We start from the raw sequence: 23,673 nt of genomic DNA, 5'->3' as shown, positions 1-23,673 counted from the left end.
TATGTTTGCAGCTCACTTGACTCATTTGCACTCATAATTCCTTACTCCCTCCCACCCCACTTCCCCCTCCCCCTTTTAAATAGAACAAGTTGAAGTTCGTCCTGGAGCAGCTGTGGCGAATAAAGTGAGCAGATATCTGCTTAATTTGTTTGTGTAAGTATTGCGATTACAGTGTAGATTTGGAAAGACACGTCCTCGGACTCTCCTCCGGCCAGCGAGCCACCTTAAAGCAGAAATCGATTATTGGGATTCAGTGCGCGATGTTAGAGCGCAACCGAACCAAAAGAAAGCTGTTTTGACAAATGTGTTTCCACTGGAAGCTGAATGCAAGCTACAAAAAGCGAATCGATTTATTTAAATTCCCATCTAAAGAATCGATCGACCAATCCTATAAACTCAAATTGCCTCCCATTCACCTTGTATTTAAAGTTAGACATATTATGACTTGGATGCAGGAATTTTTCTTTAGATCAGAGAATTTTTTTATCATCCAAAGAAGCCGCGGGTAGCCTGATTCTCATTGGCCGGCTGTGTCACGTGCCAATATCACGTGCATCGGGAGGAAAAAGGGGGTTCTTTTGGTGTAAATCTGGACTCTAATTCCGTAATATATCACCGTACCTCGTAAAACCGACACTGAAACGTCCCGGCCTACAAATCACCAGCCAAATTATGAGTTCATTGTATTATGCGAATGCTTTATTTTCGAAATATACAGCTGGAACTTCTGTTTTTCCATCGGGGGTTTTTTCGGAACCAACTTCTTGCGCCTTTGCCTCAAACTCCCAGCGGTCGGGCTATGGCTCTGGGTCGGCTTCTTACGCAGCCACTGTGCCGGGTTTGTACAGCACAGCTAACAGCCTCCACCACCAGTCCCCCACCATGTACACGTCTCCTTATGGCCTCAACGCGAACTCCTTTAACATGCACTGTTCTTCATTCGATCATAACCTCTCCTCACTGATGTGTGGCGCTGGGGACTCTTGCAAGCAGAGTTGCAGCAAGTCGGAGCAAAGAGAGGCAGACCCTCAGTCCGAGAACTTCCGGATCTACCCTTGGATGAAGAGCTCAGGTATGTGAAAAGTCACATAAAATGCATTCTCTTAGAGGGACCGTCAATTGCTTTATTGCATTAGGATGTCGTGCTCATTTATGACGTTCACGAAACAGGGGTATAAATGCAATGCACTCCCCCCAGAAGCAATCAAGTCGCTGACTATAATTTATATTATTAGCTCCATGTGATAAATTTCCAAATCTATCTGAAAATAAAACATCAAAAAAGGATCTGAAAAGTTTTATATTGTGGGACACTTCAACAAAAAATTTCTTATTTCTTTACATTTTCACCAACTCTACTTTTAATTCTATCAAAAGCAGTATTGAATTCGGAAGATCCCATGAGATCTAAATCGCCCTCTTTTTCTGCTCATTCCCATTCATTGCAAGTTCTCTGCTATTCGAAGTTCCTCTCTGTTTTTATAAGTTGCAATGTGCTTTTGGTGTTATGGATGCGGCTGCAAAGAGAGGGGGGTTGGTGCTGGTGAGAACTGGGGTGGGTGGGGGGAATAGCTTTTGGTGATTGAAGCGGAATACATCAGGGATGGTAAGAAGATGACAAATGGAGGCTACAAAAAGTGCGCAAAAACTAGCATTAAATATTTATAAAGATATTTCAATTCAATGGGAATTACTTCAATGTACAGCCGACCGTTGTTTTGGTCCAGTCGAACCAATGCGGCAGTTTGTGCTTGTATAGGACGAGGTACGGCAGTGCTGGTGGTGTGAAACAGGGATGGTTTGATTTTGGGTGGGGGCGTCGGGGTGGAGGTGGCCCTTTCTCCTATTTAAACAATTATTTTCCACTGAACAAGAGAGGGGGTTTTTTCAACGCCTTTTCTTCCGAATATTTGGTGAAGTGCTAAGTTCGGGAATCTTTACCGAATTTGGAGATTGGTGCTTTCCTGCACGACCATTCAGACAAACTGAGCCACTGTGTTGTGCTTTAAAACAAATAATAGTATCCATTTTATAACTGCCTCTCAGTTTCAAGTTACATAACATTAATTCACCAAATGCAGAGTGCGGTGAAGATGTAGGACAATGATCATCCATCAATGGATTATAGCTGTTAAACCAATACGCGCTTCCTTGTTTAAAATATTAGTTGAATAAAAAAAATTAAAGTCAACATGCTACTGAGTGACAGTTGTCTCAGGCCTCTAAGTGCTGTGTAAACAGTTTAAATACTTCCCCATATAGAGTTATCCCCGTCTTCTTTATAAAGCATTATTACAAACTTTATATTGATTGTAATCAGTTAGTTTCCGACAGTAATTTATTGTATCTGTCAAGGGGATATTCTGGACATTATGTTGAAATTAGTGGTAGATTTGGAGTACAGGAAAAAGCAATGCCGGCTGTTAGTTAGAGTGCTGTTCCTGCATTGTTGGTAATTTCATTTTTTTCTCTCTCTGTTTCTTTCTTTCGATTCCTCTCCTTGATCATTGTCCAGCTTCAGACAGGAAGAGGGGACGTCAGACTTACACTCGGTATCAGACCCTGGAGCTGGAAAAAGAGTTTCACTTCAACCGCTACCTCACTAGACGGAGACGCATCGAGATCGCACACGCTCTCTGCCTGACTGAAAGGCAAATCAAAATCTGGTTTCAGAACAGGAGGATGAAATGGAAGAAGGAAAGTAAAGCAACCAGTCCACCTGATGCAGGCGAAGAAAAGCAAGAAGAATGAAAACAAAACTTCTAAAAACTCAACAAGAGGCATAAACTTATAAGACTTTTTTAAACAAATGGAACGATTTGTTCCTCATTTCTTAACACTGAAACAGAATACTACCTAAATCTGTAACAGTTTTACTTGTAGTTTGTTTTGTACAGATTAGAGGGGAATAACCCAAAACTATATTGTACAAGTACAGTTATATATAGTCTGTGTGTTAGCCTTTTCAATGTGGTGAATTGTCGTTATTGTAATTAGCGTTGTTTTATCTGGTGTATTTAAAGGAAAACAATGTCAGTGACTTTATATTGGTTACTGTATTGATGTAATTTCTTGTCATTAATATTAGTTTCCAAAAGGAACTTTGTGTAGTCACAACCTGTGTACAGATAATTGTGTTCGTATAAAAACCTGTTACAGTTAATTATATGAAATGTTGTTCTGGTGGAAGTATTGCGTGTAACTTCACTGTACATTTTTTTGATATTTAAATATGGACCATTATGTTTGCTCAGTTGAGATTTTGCGCTTTAGCTATGAAGGATGTAAACTGTTCTGTGAAATAAAATTAGGATGTTTTTCGTTATTGTGTTACTCTGTCAAAGTCGACATTTTCTGCCACAAAATACACACAAACCAGGAGGGATCACAGTCTAGTTTTCAACAAAACAATACAATTTCGAGTCTGCGTTTATGAGTTAACACCAATTCTTTGCCCAAATAACCCAGTTAAAGGAAGATTTTCTCTCCGTCATATTCCGAGTTTTGTGCTCCAGTCTATATTCCTCCAATCTTTGAATCGAGCTTTCCCTGATTAAATAATTCCACGCAACAAAGACAATGGGACATTTTCGTGGAGTGCAAACGCACCTCAGTCTAAATATATCTATAACGCTATATTAAGAGAATTTAGCTGGGTTCAGCGTCGGGGAAGAAGACAAAGCATTTCAGCAATTTCACGGCTTTGAAATTAGTCTTAAAAGGTGAATTAACGATTACATTGTACATAAACGCCCTTTACGTATCTAACATAAGTGTTCCTCAGCAATGCAATATTTTTGTCGGAAAGCGGGGGTAAATGCTCTTCTAGCATCCTTCGAAAACAAAATGAAACAATTAGTATAATTTTGATGCATACAAGATTGCATTTACATTATATCAATTCACTTGTTCCACTATTTAAATATCTAAAATATTTTTAGAGTTTTAGACGCATTGCGCCATGTAGATTGTAGAGGTAAGTCCAGCCATTTATGCAGGGAGAGATTCAAGTCTATTTATCCTCGCTCTTGTCCTTTTCAATTTAGGGTGTACAGGACGAGTGAATCTTCCTGATTTGAGGAAGAAAGTTATTGTAAGAACGATACGCTTTTGACCCCTAAAAACATAAAAACATGGATAATACGAATTAAAATTTAAATTGGGGAAGGTAATTTGCGAACACAGAAAATTGACTTTCAAGACAAATCCAGGTAAATTTCGTTTAACGGACCATTTTATTCCCTTATGAGAAACTAAATTACCAATTTCACATTGCGATTTTCTGCTGGTTTCACCTAAAGCGCACGAACAGGAGAGGCACAAACACAGGAAAAAGTAAAAAATGACTTAATTTTCGCAAAAGTCTTTTTTTTCTAGTTTCTGTAGTCACTTATCTTTCTATAGAAAGGCGGCGGCGAACGTGGGAAGCGGACAGGGAACAGGGTCAATACAATGTGGAATAGAATAAAAGAGAATATAATACAGGAAAAGCAGTGCTATTATGTAAGAAAACATTTTAGAAAATATTCTTTTTACCATTTTACATTGGCACACAACATGGCGGCGAAGGGGCCTGTTGTTGCTAGTCATGAAGAAATGCAATAAATTCCTTGTTGTTTTATGAAAATTTACAACTTTGTGATAGAACTTTATGAGTGGATCGGTCCTTCGATTGGCCGCTGCCGGTCATGTGGATAGCAACCGTGAACATGAACTTTTTATGATTTCCCATGTGAGTATATTGCAGTATTCTTTTGGCCACCGTACCTTGGGTCGGTCCTGTGTCCTCCTCAGGGCTTCTATCGGTTTTTTTTTCAAACTTTGGTAGTTACTATTGGAGGTGCAAACACACACATCGGCATATACGGACACACACGCACACAAAGTAAACAAGACTTTTTTTTTGCAATCTACCACTTGTCTGTCGATTGGGAATTTCAGCAACGGATGGAGTGGCGCAAATCTCAGTGATGTGGATGATATCATTTTTCAAAGAGGCTCGAATTCCGATTTCCGCGTAAATGACTGATGCATAAAACCCAGCAAATCTGCGGCCGCAGGTTAACCGACGGCTATCAGTTTGGGACAATATTGTTCGCGAAACAAAATCGCGTTGCTTCCAAATTGAGCGAACGATGATCGAAGCAAAATCACAGATGCTGTTGCAAAGGTAAGACGATTACTGTATATATTTGTCAATGGCTTTTTTCCAACAATTGTAATGAATGATTTTGTGCAGAATTTCAGTCAAAGATGAGAAAATAAAGACTTGTTGACTTCAGTTAGAAAATATTTTGATACATTTTGATTACAGTAAGTCGGTGTTTGGAGGCTTCAATTTCAGTAAGCTGTGAAAGTTATTTCTTTAATTTAACTGGAAAACCGCAAGATTGGCAATTGGTGTTTTTTTTTCACAAGCGATTCTATTTCACGGCTCTGTTATATAGTTAAGGAACCTGTTATCCAGTGTCGCTGTGGCGTGTTGACAAATCTTTAATTGTGGTCGAGGGCGAGTTTTGCTATGTAAGGTTAAATGAGCATTGGCGATTGTTAATCTTTTCTCGAGGGTCGCTCATTACGTGAACAATTTTTATCAAGAACAGCAATTAGAACTGCCAGTGTCAGTAAGACTGACGCTTTGACGTATTGTAGTTGTGCTGTAATAGTAATGTTTCCTCCAATTGTGCTTCACGATTGTTAATAATTTGTTTTCAGTCAAGCAGTTGGTTCTGGAGTTACAAATTCATGCATTTATGATATGCGGCGGTTTCTTTTTTCTGTTGGGCAGCATTAAGGTTTCAGCTTACAGTGTTAGTGGGTAACAGTCTGGTGATATAATATAAGATGGCGTTTAGTTGACCGTGGTTTAGAATGTTTAGTAACCAAGAGGCCCAGTAGTTCTGCATTGATATAATATAAATCTCTCAGGGTTTTTGCTGGGGGCAGGGAGGCGGGATTTGTTGCTCTCTGCTGCCACCTTGCGTTCCGTTCGGCCGAGGAAATCGGGAAATGAGCAAAAAAGATGTACTACATCTGCAGAATTTGTAAACGGTCAAAGCTGCGTAAAAGAGCAGCTATGTTGTATACATATAATTTGTGTGTCAGTTTGTTTGTGGGGGTGGCGCATGCGAGTAATATAAATATTCATAAATAACTGAATAAATTAGCAGTGGTTATCATTATTGGTCTGTAGTAAGTTACATATTTGCTTTCTCTTTACATATGTGTCTCAGTGCAATAATTGCATTTACTACAATGTAACTATGTATGGTTGTGATATTATTGTTTTGGTTATTCTTTTTAAAGAAGAAAGCCATGATATGCAGAAGATGCAGTACACCGTAGCCTTCGCACGGTGATATGTCCGAATGTAAATGCAATGCAATCATCATGGTCTTTCTCACAAACACTTCACCTTAATAGCAGCCAATGGGTATTAAAGAAAACGGGTTTAGATGAAAGTTTATTGACTAAATTGAATTTTGTGTCAATGTTATTCTGCAGTTGAGATTTGTAAAATTCTCGTGTAAACAACTCTCTTTGGAATAAATTCCTGGCTCCGTCCGATTAGCAGCAAATTGTGAACAAGGCCCAAATTTGTTATGCATCCCTGGACAGATAGCAATCCTGCAAACCAGTTTTCTAATGTGTAAGGCTCCTGCTTTGTAGCGTAACCAGAGCGGTTGTAAACGAATTTCTGCCTTTAATGTCCCGACTCATAAACAATAAACAAAAAACACAGAACTTCTGTCACCCCCTTTAATTTTACCTTCCCACACTTTCAAAGGGGATTTTATGCTCCCTTCCTGACAAAGAGATGTTGAAATTGACACGGAAAGTAAATGGTGACCTCGCTAGACAGTAAAAAGGAATATTGTCGGGATGGGAGGAATACCTAAGACCCAAGCCGTAAAATGCTCGTTGAAATGAGCAAATACCAAGTTTGCTTTTGAAAATGCATCTCAACTTATTTTAAAAAATCCTTATAGTTAGACGAATGCCTTTAGATCTTCAAATAGCAGCTATAGCATTCTTTGGAAACGCAGCGTTGAATAATTGAGCTCCAGGACAAGTCACAACATTACAATATATGTCCTGCCTTGTTTTATAATTCGATTCTTATTTATTCTAAAGTTACTTTTTAATATATTTATTTATAAATGGAACAAAGCTTACATTAGTTTTAAATCACCCTGATAATTTACAATGATTAAGCAATAAAATTGCACAGTATCAACTGCCTTTAAGAAAAAAGCTCGTGAGATAAAACCATCTTACAATTACAAAAATAATGTACACTTGGATATTTTAGTGCATGGAAGTGAAAATATCGAAGATTTGATATCAGATTGCAACTGGTTTGAACTGGTTTCTTCCGAATATGAAAGTCATTTGGAAAGTTGCGATTTATATGCAGACTCTTATCACAGTTCAAAGCTTTCATAAAAGTAGAACATTGGTTCCATTTTGTTTTGAAAAAAAAAGGTAAACATTAGTTCCAGAAGTAATTTGGAGGGATTTAGCTTGAATCTCGTAACGGCCACTTCTGCAAAGAATTTCATACTAGGAATCTCCCAGGTGGGTAAAAAAAACTTTATCCCTTCGCATTTAATTATCTTTCTCACCGTGCTCAATCCGCCATGTTTCTTAACAAGAAAGCAACCGCTTCTTAAAATGAACTGGTATCTAGAAATAGGGATTTCTTTAATTTCTCACTAATCAGTTTATGATTCCTTGAAACAGATGTAGAAGCAAGGAAATGGTGCCTTCCAGAGGAACTGCTAAAAATAAATGCTTAATGTCCAATACAAACTCTGACACTTGTAGGATTTCAGAGTTATACACGATAAAATAATTATATCTATTTTAAATATATCTGTGATTTTTTAATCTAAAGTTTAAATAGGATCAAAACAGATTTTGTTTTAGAAAAGGAATCCTTGGGTATGCAGTCGGATACAGCAAGTTCTGTGTTTTTATTTTTTAAAACTGATGAATTTTGCAAGTAAATCTAAGAGATACGATTAAAAGAGCTGATATTTGAACAAATACACGTTACAAATACAAATATTACAATGCATAAATTTTATTTCTCTAAAGCATAGTGTATGTGTGCAACAAGGTATCATATACAGAAATCGGAACTGCAACTTTCAATGAAATCTGACGTGCGCACCAAATTAGTTATGTGAAAGCTTGCAAGCTGTGCGTAGTCCTCAATATCGCTCAGTTATCTATTAAGCACTTAACGCAACTGACCTTAAGAAATATTCGTCTGTACTTGTTTAAATACATGGGATTAGTCTGTAAATGGTGCACTCAGTCAGCTAAACAGAACATATTTACATATCTCCACACTTTAGTCAGCGAAAATCCCGTCTTGCTGCCCTTGGTCGCAGTCGCAGTCTCACTTTACAAAGGCGCAACTGTCTAAGATTTCGGGTTTTAACTCATTTTACACCATTTTCTGAATGCTCTGTGTTTGTCTTTATGACATTTTTACACAAAAAAAACTCCTCACATTTTCGTTCTGGAACTTTGAAAGAATACAACTTAAGTTGTACATTCATCGCAGTGATTGCTTTGTGATCTACTCCGCTGGTGCCTCATTTTCAGGGATTTGATTTAGTTGTCTTTTCATTTTGGAAAGTTTCTTCCGTTCGCTTTGTGGTTTCAATTAGAGATTAAAAGTTTGTATTCAGATCCCCTTTTCGTGCCTCAAAGTTAAACTGCATTCGCCGAATTACATTCTTACACAGAAGAGAACTGCAACACAAGCACAACAAACGACTATCAGGAATTCTGGAGTGCATAACATACAAGCCACCGAGAGATTTCTGTACATCCATCAGAATATGCGAACGAAACTGTGTGGTAAATAACGTTCAGTGTTGGAAATATTAATGGAAACATCTTGAATGCATCTTGAATTATACAGCCATAATCCAAGACAGATCCCTAAGAAGCATAAAACCGAGCTCCGATTTAACAGGGAGAAAGCAATAAAATTGAGTTAATAAGTGTTTAGTGAATTATCTGGATACTCGCACAACAGAGGACATTGTATTTTGGTTGTTTGTTTAGTTTGAATGGCTAAATTATTTCGCTGTCTGCATCAAGACACCGATGCATTAATTTAAACATTCTTACACATTTTATTCATTTGAGTACAGAGCGAATCTAAAAATTATGTGTGTATATCTCTCTCTTTCTATGTTTGGGACTTTTTCCCATCACATGTGCCGGTTTCTGCTAGCCTCTCTGATTCATGGATAAGTCCCTCATGGGTGCTATTTTCCTATCAAACAGTATTGCCATTGGTCAGTCGATGATCAGATGGTTATATTTCCTGCTGTCCTTTCTGGCACTTGGCCATCCCGAATCAAACCCATCTCGCTAACTGCTAATAGCACAGGCACTTGGACTAATACACAACAAATCATAACAGAGCACAGCCAACAAATGAGTTCGTATTTTGTGAACTCCACTTTCCCGGCCACTCTTGCTAGTGGACAAGAGTCCTTCCTTGGGCAGATTCCGCTATATTCCTCCAGTTACGACCCTTTAAGACACTACCCAGCCACATATGGGGCTACAAGCATGCAGGATAAAAGCTACCCGTCACCCTCCTACTATCAACAAGCCAACGGAGCGTATGCGTGCAATCGGACACCCTGTGATTACGGTGCCCCCAGTTTTTATCGGGAAAAAGACCCTTCATGCGGCGCTTCCTCCACCAACTCCAAATATCACTCATTGGAGGATGCAACACATTTCAACCCGGAACAACGCAAATTCGAGTGTGCACAAAACAGAATTTTATATGGAGAAGTGGATGATCAGAAGAGTTCGCTCCCAGTGTACCCTTGGATGCAAAGAATGAACTCCAGTGGTGGTAAGTTTGCCCTTTGTACTCTTTTCCTTACATATTTGGAGAAAAACAAAGTTTGGCGCATGCTTATATTGAACTTAACAAGAAAGTGATGAACATTTAATCCCTTAAACTGATTTGTTGGAAAAGAGAATTAAACGTTTAATGATTTCAGAAGACTTTAATACAATTCAGACGAAATTATGTACCGCTGCAAATTTTGAGATACTGAATAAATGATTAAAGCTCAACATCTAATATAGAATAATATGTATATAAAATATAACGCTGACCTTTCATTGTGAAGTATGATCAGTTGTTTTCTTTATACTGAAGAGTTTACTGCACAGTCAATAGGCCCACCGGTTCTAAAGCCTTAATCGAACGGAATGTAAGCATGCCAAGAATAGAGATCATTATTTAGTGCTTCAGAATCGAAAGTACTCATCAAACGGTGTATTATGAAACTTATAGTTTAACGTTTAACGTCTCGTATAATCAATGTGGTCCATTTGTTATTTATATGCTTCAGTACTGTTGCAATAGACGTGTAATAATCGACAGCTTTGTTTTATCTTCCCTCACTGTCTGTATCTCTATCTGTCCATCTTCTTTTACTTTTACTCTGAAGCCTCAGCTTTTAACCCAAATGGACGGCGCGGGCGGCAAACCTACACTAGATATCAAACCCTGGAGCTGGAAAAGGAGTTCCACTTTAACCGCTACTTGACCAGAAGACGCCGGATAGAGATTGCACACGCACTTTGCCTCACAGAACGCCAGATCAAAATCTGGTTTCAGAACAGGCGCATGAAATGGAAAAAAGAGAACAAATTGCTGGGCTCCTCGCAATTAAGCGGAGAGGAAACAGAAGAAAAATCAACAGAGTGAAAACAAGATACAGAAAAAGAAGGGAACGCTGTGCAGTTCTTTAACTAAAAATAAAAAAAATCAAAGTTTACAATTTGTTTGCTGTTGCGCACCAGTGGAGTTGTACATTTCTGTATTTGTTGTGAGATTTATTATAAAGTTATGCATTCCTTTGGTCTAGCCAAGCAGGCAATGTTTCACATTGGTGTCAATAGTTTTAAAACATTAGCATTCCATTAATTCTGTATCTCAATTGAGCTGTTGCAATATTGTGACTTTTGACGTTCGTCTCAGCTCTCTAGTTTAAAGATAGTGTATTTTTTTGTGCACTGTGAACAATTATTTTTGATTTATTTTGTGGATGCGTGCGTGTGTGGAAATGAGTGTGCGTGCTTGTGTAAATTACACAATGAGGTTTGAATATCGTATTTTGGATTGTTTTCGTAACGGAGCGAGGAAAATAAAAGCAAATGTCTTAAGATTTGAGTAAGAGGTTATTTTTTTATTTCAGTTTTTGTTAAATTAATGTGATTGTAGCATGCGTCATACATTTTAAAGACTGAGCATCATTACCTGGAATGATAATAAAAGGTTTTTTCCTAAAAGTGTGTATTTCTCAGTTTCAGAATCATAATGTACATGGAAACCATTGATAATCCACCAGAGAGATCTGGTATAAACTCTACATCCTCCACTTCGCTACTCATAACTAATCTTAGTCTGGATTGTAATATATTACAAACAAAAACTTGACAGTCCTCATTGAATTTCGGATAATTGATTTATCTCTATGATTTTCCTACAAATTCAAAATTCATTCCAGTAATCAGCTCATTGTCCGCATCTAAAAATCAGGCTCGGTTAAAGAGGCGTTACTGGTTGATGATAGGCAAATCTTTGAAATTTGCAACCAGTTCACTACTGGGCGAAGCAAAGGGCTCTGCGGTTTTTAACAACTGTTTTCCTGGTTCCAATTATTTTATTCTCTGTTGCACAATCAAGAAAACACGTCTTGTCTTGCTAAATGCTCGCTCCAGTTATAGAACAGTCTTATCATACAAATTTGTATGATAAAAAAAACAGGATTTGAGCACAAATATTTTGTGGTCAGAAAAATACGTTCCTTCAAAAAAATCTTTCTTTATATCGAATGAGGAAGTTTAATCCTTCCTTATTCGAAATAAACAGCAATGCGCACCAAAAATGCTGAAGTGCGCTTTGCTAATTATTCACTGAGCCCTTCAGGAGGTAGGTTGTGTTGAAGTGCTTATGCGAATCCGGTAAAAGATCATGTAACGAGACTGGACTTATGCGTATACTAAACACTAAGAAACGATTCGCGTCTCCGCAATGTGAATAAATATTATTCATTTAGCATTTTAGTCAGAATAATGAAGTAGTTCTTTATAAAGAATATTGATACCAAATAGGAGCGGTGGTACAAAGTAGCTCAAACATATATTTTCTTAAGCTAACATCCTTCAAAATATAGCAAAGGAAAGAACCGTGCTATCCGCGCAGCCCAAGCAGTGCACCAACGTGCAAATTAGAACTTTCTAAGAATTCGTCCTTTCCTTGTCTTCAAACAGCCTGTGCAATTTGAAGATAAAGGTTTTTTAAAGAAAAAAATCAGTCCAGTATATTTTATTCGCAATAATTATCACGTTTCAGAACGAACTTCATCCCCGCATTGGAATGATAACATTTAGCAAATAATAACGCTTACAGCGCAATACCCATTGTAGGTCGATGAATGCGTACATTTAACTGACTAGTCAAGGATGGCAAGTTAATTGTTTTTAAATGTATCTGGTCAAAAAAACGAAATAAATTGCTCCACACTAAGCATAGCTATAAACGTGATTTCCAATTCAATTGCAAGATAATTGAATAGCCGTTTTATAGTTAGCATTTTTGAATTTTTTAACAAATGCATTGTCAAATGTTGAATAAGATATGTGGCAAACTGTATTGGAACAGTGTATTGATTTGAGGTAGGTAAATTTAAAATATAACTTTTTGTTGCGTTATTATTAATACAAGAATGCCAATGTCAATACATAAGCAATGACCTTAATTTGTGTAATGCAGACAGAGCCCAGTAGGTGGCGCAGTCTGCAAACCTGGCCACCATTTGGAACCTTGCATTCACATGGCGTAACGATTCTCGGATCGTCATTATTTGTAACCATAGAGCATGAATTACCCCTTGAGGTCATCAGTGAGAATTTACGACTGGTCAACAAAAGCACGTGATTCCGACTCGCACCCCCCATATTTGGCCGCATACATAGAAGCGAACGAAGTACAGTCATTTCTATAATTCATTAATATATCATAAATCGTGCAGGACTGGGTTATAACGACTAACAACCACAAATCAACCCAAAAAAACCCAAATGAGCTCTTACTTTGTAAACTCATTCTCCGGTCGCTATCAAAATGGCCCGGATTATCAGTTACTTAATTATGGGACGAGCAGCTCCGAGAACGGACCATACAGGGATTCAGGCACCATGCATTCAGGCACTTACGGCTACAACTACAATGGTATGGACCTTAGCATCACCCGTTCAGCCTCATCTAACCACTTTGGAGTGGTTAATACAGAAAAGTCCAGAAGCTATCCTTCAGCTACAGAAACCAGGTTCAGACAAGCAGCGAGCTGCACCCTCTCATCTCCAGAACCCCTTCCTTGTTCCGGCAAAGACAGTCACGGAGTCAAGGGTTCCCCATCCGATCCGACTACCTCCTCTAGTTCAGCAAGTAATTTTACAGAAATGGACGAGGCCGGAGCATCCTCGGATGCCGAAGAGGGCACTCCAGCCAACAACAACAACCATCCCAGGGCACAGCAAGAATCAACACAAGCAACAACACCAGAACAGCAACCACAAATATTTCCTTGGATGAGAAAGCTGCACATTGGCCATGGTACACTTTCATTTTCTGTTTATCACCCTAAATATTGCTCTGTGGTCAGGTAATTCATGGCGTCCTATTGTGCAATCTGAGTGACACAAAATAGGAACAATTTGTATTTCTCTGCTCTACAGAAACTAAGCTAATGATTTTTCGGCAAATTTAATGCAACTCATTTAACAGCAATTTTATAACGTGCATGCAAAATAATATGCAATTCGACCAAAAAAAATCAGTAAATTTGAAAATCTGTTATATTTAAAGCAGATGGGCTGTAAATATTATATGATATCTATGATATTAGTGTATTGAAAGCTATGACTTTAACTGCACGGTCAGCATAATAACAAAGAGAACTGTGCACTAACCCTGGATAATCAATGTTTCTGTGATCCATTTTCTGTGGATCTGCTTGCAATTTCAGACAATTCTTTTTAAAAGAATGTATGTGTATATAACTGTGCATGTCTGGTGTGTGTGTGTGTTTGTGTGTGTGTGTATGTGTGTGTGTGTGCAGATAATTAGAAGCACAGCCGTCAAGACACAGGTTACATGCTCAGACAATGAAAAGGAAAATGATAATTAATAGCAATTCAAATTGGGACAATATACTTTCGTTTTGACGTACGTGGCCGGAGAGGCCCAGGGAAGAGAATATTCCACTTTCAAGGTATAAAATTGTATTTTTAAAAAAATGATGTTTTTCAAAGGAGATGGATAATTCAGCATGGTTAAAAAAAAACTTCCTGTATTTATTAGCAGATGGCATGGGTGGACCCGACGGGAAAAGAGCCAGGACTGCTTATACTCGTTTTCAAACGTTGGAGTTGGAAAAAGAGTTCCACTTCAACAGATATCTAACCCGACGGCGGAGGATAGAGATTGCCCATGCTCTGTGTCTCTCAGAACGGCAGATCAAGATTTGGTTCCAGAACCGGAGGATGAAATGGAAAAAGGACAACAAGCTGAAAAGCATGAGCATGACGGCCGGAGCAAGCGCCTTTCAACCCTAACATATCAAATAGAAAAATAACAGACACCGTGCACCAGTACTGTACAGCGAGGCACATTTTCCCCGCGTGTTGTTAAATATTAAAGATGGATTAAACTTTTCTGTGGTATTGCTAACATTTTTCTTTTAACCTGTGTTGTTCTTTCGCTGTTAAATGCTTGTTTCTATCTTACATATGTCTGTGTCAGTGAACTATTGGTGCTTTCTTGAAAAAGTAGCATGGTTTTTTGTGGATTGTAAATGGTATAACTTATTTATAATTGACGCAAGTTGTACAATTTGATCTTCCTCTCCCCCACCCCACCTATCCAATGCGCTGATTAAGTGCGAAAATCTTTGCTGTTACTCTATCTTCTCTCAAAAATATAACCACCTTCCTGTAGCTACTGTCCTTGACGCTGTCGGTGAATTTAAGCAAAGTATGTATGTCGAAATACCATGTAGAATTCTAATCTTTCGTAATACATGTGGATAGATACTGAAATCAACGATGATTGTATACGATTATTTAGTGAGTTATAATGGTTGTAAATAATTCAAAAAAGTTTATAATGTTGCCTATAGCTAGACTGTAATGGGCAGGGTGATGAATGGCATATTTTCTGTGGGAAAGAATGACAACTATGTTTAGTTCCTACAGTATATTGCCACCAAGCTTTTTGTATTTGTTTGTAGCTTAATTCAAAATAAAGTTAAAGTTTCTCATAACTACCCCTAATCTCCGTAGTGTAGTATGTTGACTATAAACAAGCTGACATCCTATTACCTAGTGAAATGCGTTCTACTATATTTGGTGAATATATATCGTAGTATCTAGCACATAAAATATTATCAGCACTGATATATTTAAATATTGCTACGTGTTTGGTCGTAACTCCATGTATTGTGCATTTTGTAAAGACATATAAACGATGCACAGAAGGAATTTTTCATCGACATCTATTGATTAACTCTGGGTTTATCTTTCAAAAATAGTTCTATAAGATATGATTAGAACGTGACCTTACCTAGCTGTTTTAGTTAACCATTTATGCTAAACGCTAAAGCTCATCTGTTACGCGCGGCTTTGAGTTGCTGGTTGATGTTTAAAAGGCGATATTTATGTGATTTGAATTTTTGCATTTGGTGATTTCTGGATTTAACTAAACTCGCCATCTTCTTGCTAAACACTTTAAAAGGATTTTTTACTATTCACTTTTGTTGTGTATATTCGAAAAAACGTGTCTCGGACTTGATTTCTGCGCTGTGCCCCTAGAGATTTATACAGTAACAAGATGTGTTGTTCCGAAGTTTGTCTAAATAACAAACTACACGCATTTCTTTTTTAAATCTGGCTTCATTTTTGTGCAACAGGTAACTCTTAGTTTAGTTTAAACTCAACTTACCAAAAGAACGTCCAAGTGCTTATCGGTAGTTGATAAGTCACACAGCAAATGCTAGGTCTATCCTGAAAAGTGCATGCTCCCCTTGTGAATATAACAAACTACGTATACAAGAAGTCGGTATGACATGGGGATGTCAAATGAATTGGGTATTTATCTCAAAGTTAGATCGTAAAAATCGCCCATACCGCAGTCAGATACCCCTACTGGCTCTCAAAAGTCACGTGGGGTCGTTAAAGTTAGTTTTATGGTTCTGGGGAGTTGACAAGGTACAATATATTTCACATTCTGTATAATGTTAGTGACGCTGAACTTTATCTGACTGAGTTTGCAGACTGTAAGCGTATAATGTGACTAGTCTTCCAGAGGGATTGAACAGGACTCCTTTACCAGACCCGTAGGCTCCAAAATCTTTACTGACTACAGTTAAAAATCTGATGAAACTGTACTGCTCAAGGTAAGTTACGTCGAATTATACAACAGGACGCGTATGGCTGTCAGCAGGGCGCAGCGAAGCTTTCAAAATGAGGGGGAAAAAAACTTGATAAAATGCTTAATTAACAATAGTGCAATAGTTTAATCTCTTCGAATATGTGTTTTACCTTTCCTTTAACTTGTGCAATGGGCCCAAACTATAAAGAAATGTGAGCTATAGTGCTCGAGATTAATAGGCCTCATTTCTGGCGACTGATTATCTTATTTAAATAGACTTAAATGTACTTCGTGTTTTATCGAGTTGACATTGAACTGGATTAGATTTTCCATATATAAGATACACTGGTGCTGTTTTTCTGGCAACCTTGCGTCTTGCCTTCTGCAAATTCATTGAGTGATTGAGAATTCGTTTCCTCCGTCTATTTAATACAATTATAGCAAGCTTCTTTCATTTTTAGCGCTTGATTTGTTAATCTATGATTCGGAGCAAAGATTAAAATAAATGTGAATTTCAACTGTTTAACACTGAGCACGGGTGGGAGTAAGGGTACTCAAACATGTTCTAGTAGCCAGTCTTATGCAAAGTTTACACTCGTTAATAATCCAGATACTAAACATGGCTCATCGTGGATGCTGTTTCTTCGTTTCTACCTTAACTTAATTTTATTTTTAAAATATTCAAAATGTTTTTGCAATTTCCTGAAAAAAATCACTCTACAGGAAAACGGACAGTTCAACACTGTCCCGTGAAGATAAATGTCATTTATTTTGTTATCTATTTACATAAATGCTTTAAGGAGGAAATCGGCCTTTTTGAGGAAGGCCGTGTATAGTCAAGGACATCTTCATATTATTTTAAGCACTTCCTGGGACGATTAATTTTCCAAACCTTGACTCCCCCTCTAACTGAATGTCGAAAGAATGATCATTATATATCTTGCTAAATGAGGAGTCAAATTGGTTGCCATTGTTTAAACATTTAAGTGAAGGCACATCCAAATGTTTATTTGCAACTATATCGTAAGACTTTGCAAAGATTAAAGAAACGTAGGACACGATTTAACATCAGCCATGTTACGGTGGAATCTAATCTCAAAATGACCCTCAATAATATTTTGTGATTCAATTATCACCCCGCTCCCGGTTTCCCCCACAATCTCACCTTCGGTATTTCGCGCATTTGTTTTCAACACTCAGTCAGTTCGTTTGTTAATCTGAGGTACTGAACCTTTGCCTACCTGAACTATTTTAGAACTTAATGTTTTCAAGGTGAGCAAGGGGGCAGCAAAAACCTTAATGTCTCTTAAAAAGCCCAAGTTACACCTCTAAAAGAAGACAGTGGCGTATTTTGCATCCATCACAATGGACTAGCACTAGGTGTGCCATGCTTTCCACTACAATTCAGAATTCAGGCGTGAGACCCAATGACTAATGCTAAATTGGAGACTTTAACTTTTCCCCCACTGCTGTCAGTTTTGAATTATAGTCTTTTAGCGTCTATAAATGTCATCGTTTTGAAATGTGACTCTTAAGTACAACTAATTGAACGTTTTGCAGAGTTTTATACGAAAATTTTTCCTTTGGGATTTCAAGTTGAAGTGAGAGACGGGGGAATAGGTGCTATTTGTTAGGCTAAACCCATTCTTAACATAAGTAGATATCCTTTGAACCTACAAGTAAAGTATCACTGAAAGAAAGTATAGACTGAAGTTTTATAATTTAGTGAGCATTTTATTTATATACTGCACTTACTGTTTGTTACAGTACTTGAATATTGTTGCCATATGCTTTTATCAAGTAACGTTGGAAACAAATCTCCCTTACTGTAATGGACTTCCTGTCATGCTAATATGACGATTGTCTACATATTTTGATACCCATTGTAACGATTACTTGAGCAGTCACAAACCAGTCTAAGGAGAAATGTAGATATATAAGACGAAAATTATACTTTGACATTTCTCATCAGTAAATGTCAAGTTTCTCACCCGTTGATAATCATTTGTTGTGACACAGTCCTCGAATCCGTCAAGTTTTTAATTCTGGCCGCTTCCGGTGTGCAGTGTGAGGGGCTGGGGAGGGACCTTTTAAAATCATTGTTAGGAGTCAAAGTTTTTTTTCTCGCAGAATGCCGAAATGTTTCTGTCATCTTTTTTTAATTGCCTTTCCGCGCTGATATCTGAGGAAATCCAGTGTGTAAACAGGAAAACACATCCCTGATGGAGGAAGTACATTGTGGTCTTGCGTTTCGTTTCTCATTTTATTCAGAGTTTTCGGTGTAATTGAATGAATTTTCTTCAGTGTTCTGTAGTAAAATGGAAGATGGTAACAATTAATGCTATTCTTTTGTCTTCAATTCCTAAATACACGAGAGAGCATTAAAAGAAAATGGATCAATGTTTTGAGTTTAGAATGAGGCCATCATTCCCAGAAAAATACTGATTTGCAATTTTTTCATCGTTTGTTTTCAAGAACAAAATAATCTGTCAATTGGCTTCAAAGCTAAAACCAACTTCTATTCTTTCAGCCTTGTTGGTTTCTACACTTGGCCCTTCACATAGGTTCTTCAGTCTGATGTAAAGGCAGGATGGTCAGGAAATACGTTAGCTTGATAGTTTTTGATTAGAGTAAGAAATAAACTATTAGAGTATAAATAAATGCAGAAAGTGGCTACAATCTACGGGCTGCTGGTAGATACTAGGACAAAAGTAAAATATACCAAAGCTGACTAAGAATGACAGAGCTAAATGTAAGGAAGTGGATATTGAATCGCGCCATATATACATTTGATTAGAACGCTCCCTAATGTAGAAAAGTACTGATTGAATTCCAATTGGACCTAACTCTCCTAGGGAGAAAATTCATTGTAAATATTTCACAACTAACTGTAAAAACAACTAACCATTCCGCTCATTCCCAATCTATTTAAGGCTACCTAACGGCCCGCCTTTGCTGTCTGTAAATCGACTCAGGCATAAATGTTTATGGTATGAATCAATAGCCAACTGTAACATTACTAATTTGGTTTCAGAGAAAGTGGTGTCGTTCCTTGCCCCTTCTAACACAGATGTATTTGCTCCTGATACTATCACGAGCGAATTATCTATTCCATGGAAACGTTCGGGATCGATAACCATTCCTATCAGGTTAACGGCATGGTCTAAGGTGATGCATTTTCTTTGTTAAGGTTTTTAAGTGGTATACATCTGCTGCGCTTATAGGCTCTGGATGGATAGTAGTACTAGGTTCAGGTTGTAATTTAGGGGAAACGGGAACAAAAGGCGGTCACACAACGCGCGACGGAGTCATAAATATGTCAGATGATTATATCGCCATATTAAACACCTAGTTGCAGCCACATGGATAAAAGCATTTATATCTCATACGTTATCATTAACTCTTCCCCGTGGTTTCAACCGTCAGTAACTGGGATCACTTTAGGCCATAAACCGGCACCCTGTTCCAGAACATGCGACCTAAGTAAGGCCACTACACATATCATAGTCTAATTAAATGCAACACGGGCATAAGGTGAGATTTTAAATTACACTGCACTATTATTTTCGATGCATCTCCTCCACTTAATATATTATAAAATGAAAGAAAAACTATAAACCATAATATAATTGGTATCAGGCAACATTTTTTATACTTCAAAAAAGGCTTAACTTTTTTTGATGGTGCACAGGACTTGCACATCTGTTAACCACCATTGACTTAAACAAAAACGGGTTGATAACTGATATTGCTGTGCAATTGAACCAGTCATTTTCACAACAGAAAACCCAATTCGTGCATTTTAAAAGAGTAACACTAATCTCCCAAACTGATTTATGCAGTGTTCGTTTTTTTTAGCATTTACAATGCAATATTATAATTTAATTGAATTAAATTTGTTTAAGGTTCCGAAATAATTACATAATCTTATGACAAAGATAATATAAAACCCTTGTTAATGCCTCATTCCTTAAGGGATTCTTCTGATGACCTGCTTTCCTGTTTAAATTTACTCCGCTCTCATTAAATAAGACTCGATTACTAACAGTCTAACGTCACCCGGAACGCACAGAACTGACAAACTGACAATGGCTTTGGAAATTAAACTTTTGCTATGAACATCTTAAGATATTTTTCGTAATAAAACCGAACTTAAAGCAAAATTTCAAATAAATACGAACATAATTTGGGGAGTTATTTTGCACGTGTAACGTGTCAGATCCGCCACCAGAGCCCGCTTCAGACCAAGTTCATAGTCATTATGCGTCTCCTTTCTGCCACATCCTTACAATGCTTTCCATTTCAGTTAATCTGGCAGGACAGAGTCGGAGGAGTCTGTTTGATATCTCCCCAAAATGTTCTACTTATGCACTATCAGCAGTTTCTAAGTGTTGTAGTCATTTGTCTCTTCAAAACTCACCCTTTCAGTTTGGACATTTTTCCTGACGAATAATGATATAAATTCATTCAAAACAGTGCCGGTTTAAAACAAATTGTTCTTGAAGATTTCAAACCAACTTTCAAGGAATTCCGGTGTCTCAATGAAATCTTTCCATTTCTAGATTATATGTCTTAATTGAAGCAGGACGAAGCTTGAAATAAAATCGAGCCTCGTGGGGGAAAAAGCAAAACTGTACAGCAATACTGTCTGAGGATGCGATGTTGAAACTGTTCATGGGGGCTTGTTAGTACAGCATTATAGCTAAGAGGTCAAAAAGTGGAGGGTCAAAAGTTTACGTCGTGCGTGACTTGGTGTTGTCTGCTTAGATAGACTCAGTTCGATGTCAATGGTAAAAGGGATGATCTTGGCTATCGGCACAGATGAGAAAATGATACCGAGGTAAGATGTGGAAGTGGAAGTAGGCTTTCGAGATTGTCAGCAATCTACAAAGTACGCAAAATAAAACAGGAGAGACAGAGGGAGACAGACATGGAGAAATGTGGGATTGGGGGTGGGGGAGGAATGGCTAACTATCCTGATCAGGATCTGCACAAAAACAGGGAGGATTAATTGATCCCTTTTATAGGACACACTGCACAATAAATAGAAATCAGTAAATCGCCGACGGAAGTAACTGTGGTGTCGGTTAAAAGAGACTTTGAAAACACAAATAGATGGGATAAATATTTCCCGCCAGATACAATCAGCTTTTAAAAATATTAAAGAGTCAAGTAGTATGGAAGTAGGAACGGTTTATTTAAACTAGGTGGTATAGCGAAAAAGGATGAATAATAAATGTCTGTTATTATATCTGGACAAGAGGCCATGAGATAAGTTGAGTACAATATGACAATGGCACATAAAATAAGAGTTCACATATACATTTATCAGATTTTTAAACATAGTCGTGACGTGAATAGGTGTAAATGGAGAAAGCTGAGGAAGGAACTCAACAATAGAGAGTGTTTTGAAATTAATTGACGAATTACTGTGCTTTAAAGTATCAGGTTAAGCAAACACATCGCGAGATACGGGAACGTGAGACTCCAAATTTATTTTCAATATCACAAAAAGGAATAGATCAACTTCTTCAAATTTTCTATGCATTAATTTGAGGGGGCTCCTCCAGCAATCGGTTTATAGATTCTCAGAACATATGTTTGTCTCTCAGCGCCCATTTAGGAAGATGGTTTTATTACATTTTTCAAAAGCGAGAAGAAAAATCTAACATTTTGCCAAAGATCTAAAATCTATTTCAAATTATCTGGATGTCAGTCTCATGTAATTACTATTAATGCTTGCTCAAGCTAAAGCACATTTTTTTAAAGTTGCCGCAAAAATCTGCAAACTATGGTCCCTAGTCTGACCACTTAAATAAAGTAAGACATTTACATCTGTCTACGATGTAGTGCGTTCAGAGTCGTTCTGCGCACCGAACCCATTTTAAATCTGTTTATACTATTGGTACTCTGCATTAAATCTGTTTAAAGTAAATGTACGAGTTCTTAAATTTTGAATGTTTGCATGAACAATTTGTGTAGCACAACATTAAAAGTATTGCGAAAAACGCATTTATAGGCAGCAAGGAAGCTTTGCGGCTGACTACTCTTCAGATCACTAATTTTTGCCTCCTTTGGCATTAGCATCAAAACAAATGCCTTTGTATAGTATAATATAATAACTTAAGCATGAAATCAATGTGCACATGGCATATTTTTTCTTATTTGAACAAAGGCAGAGATGTACAGTTATTCTTTTCAATTGTCATAGCTGACATTTTCACTAATCGAATTCAATAAACTTTTTCGTCATGGTTAGATTATGTTAATGTCTCACGTAACTTGCTTAATACTTATAAATATAAAAATACTTTGCATCATTACAGCGTTTCCAATGTCCTCGGGTCTTCCCAACTCTTTTTTACATCCAGTGAAGCACTTTTGAAGAATGGTCAATATTACAGTGTAGGAATTAAATATTTACTTTACACGCTGATGTAAAGTGAAATCAAAGTTCCTTTTTTGCATATTAAATGCTTTGCCTCGGTTTAAATTCGGCAACAAACCAAGCAAATCTTCGCAACTGGTGAATTACATGCACCTTCTTTTGTTATTTTTCCCCAAGAAATTGATTGTTCGTACATTTTAGGTATTTTACATAAAACGAATTCATTTTGTTCCTTAAAACCATTATTTCTAATCAGAGCAGCTTCTATAACGGGTGGGCTGGAATGGGGTGGAGGCGTGGTGGAAGAAATCGTCAACACGATTTTTATGATGTTTATATCATTTAATGGCGACAAGGACTGTGTTATAGTGTGCAAAACCTATCACTTAAACAATGCAACGTCCCGAAAGTAGGCTTTGCAGTTTCCTTCAACTTGATTGAAACATTCACTCGAAAACAACATTCATCAGACCTTCGCATGAAATTAAAATTTCTGCTTTATATGTGAAACAGTACGTTGGAATTGGAAAATGTTTGTACCATTTTTATATTTATGTCTCAATATCGTACGAGGGTTGCCAAATAAAATTTCACAGGAGTCTTACAGTGAATATTTAATAGTGCACTGATACGTTTCACCAATCTGCAAAACGGTAGAGAATGCATGGGGAGAAAATGGAGGAGAAATGAAATATAGTTTCAGCAAGTTTGAATATAAGTTTTTCGAGAATTTTGCTGACATTTGCCTGGAGAGGGCTATGTGGAGTGAGGGTATTCTCTTTAGTTTTAATTAGAA

At 37.4% G+C, this 23,673-nt stretch overlaps 4 protein-coding genes and 2 long non-coding RNA genes across 9 annotated transcripts in view; 4 read left to right on the top strand and 2 right to left on the bottom strand.

Moving 5' to 3' along the window:
- The first annotated feature begins 131 nt into the window (after positions 1-131).
- hoxb7a (homeobox B7a) lies at positions 132-3,318 on the top strand. Its single transcript, XM_043674783.2, has 2 exons — positions 132-1,072; positions 2,516-3,318. The coding sequence occupies exons 1-2, from the start codon at positions 673-675 to the stop codon at positions 2,749-2,751; spliced, it is 636 nt and encodes a 211-aa protein (XP_043530718.1). The 5' UTR covers positions 132-672; the 3' UTR covers positions 2,752-3,318.
- On the bottom strand, positions 2,321-5,114 carry LOC122539748 (uncharacterized). Its single transcript, XR_015752477.1, has 2 exons — positions 4,768-5,114; positions 2,321-2,644 (listed from the first exon to the last, which is right to left on the bottom strand). It is a non-coding gene; the product is annotated as an uncharacterized LOC122539748 (long non-coding RNA).
- hoxb3a (homeobox B3a) overlaps positions 5,039-23,673 on the top strand; it is a 46,083-nt gene continuing 27,448 nt past the window's right edge. For 2 of the 3 annotated variants that reach the window (XM_087977729.1, XM_087977730.1), the window contains exon 1: positions 5,039-5,170. In XM_087977729.1, the coding sequence (XP_087833855.1) occupies positions 5,136-5,170 (35 nt within the window). In that variant the 5' untranslated portion in view covers positions 5,039-5,135. Of the gene's footprint in view, positions 5,171-16,384; positions 16,515-23,673 lie in introns of those variants that run through there. The other variant, XM_087977728.1, reaches the window with a different exon arrangement.
- On the bottom strand, positions 8,071-16,140 carry LOC122539750 (uncharacterized). Its single transcript, XR_006309174.2, has 3 exons — positions 16,061-16,140; positions 10,165-10,246; positions 8,071-8,766 (listed from the first exon to the last, which is right to left on the bottom strand). It is a non-coding gene; the product is annotated as an uncharacterized LOC122539750 (long non-coding RNA).
- hoxb6a (homeobox B6a) lies at positions 8,809-11,363 on the top strand. The gene is made up of 2 exons (XM_043674775.2): positions 8,809-9,895; positions 10,503-11,363. Exons 1-2 carry the CDS (start codon positions 9,337-9,339, stop codon positions 10,760-10,762), a joined length of 819 nt encoding a protein of 272 aa, XP_043530710.1. The 5' UTR covers positions 8,809-9,336; the 3' UTR covers positions 10,763-11,363.
- hoxb5a (homeobox B5a) lies at positions 13,081-15,392 on the top strand. Of its 2 annotated transcripts, none has more exons than XM_043674777.2 (2): positions 13,081-13,675; positions 14,426-15,392. In XM_043674777.2, the coding sequence occupies exons 1-2, from the start codon at positions 13,141-13,143 to the stop codon at positions 14,674-14,676; spliced, it is 786 nt and encodes a 261-aa protein (XP_043530712.1). In that variant the 5' UTR covers positions 13,081-13,140; the 3' UTR covers positions 14,677-15,392. The 2 variants fall into 2 exon arrangements, with proteins under 2 accessions (XP_043530712.1, XP_043530711.1); XM_043674776.2 differs by having other exon boundaries at positions 13,082-13,675; positions 14,423-15,391.

Source organism: Chiloscyllium plagiosum, unplaced genomic scaffold (assembly GCF_037043375.1).
Source record: "Chiloscyllium plagiosum isolate Xiang-an unplaced genomic scaffold, Cpla_swu_hap1 HiC_scaffold_32, whole genome shotgun sequence".
Taxonomy (NCBI): Eukaryota; Metazoa; Chordata; class Chondrichthyes; order Orectolobiformes; family Hemiscylliidae; genus Chiloscyllium; species Chiloscyllium plagiosum.
Note: the sequence above shows the minus strand (reverse complement) of the source record. Positions and strands in the feature narration are given on the sequence as shown.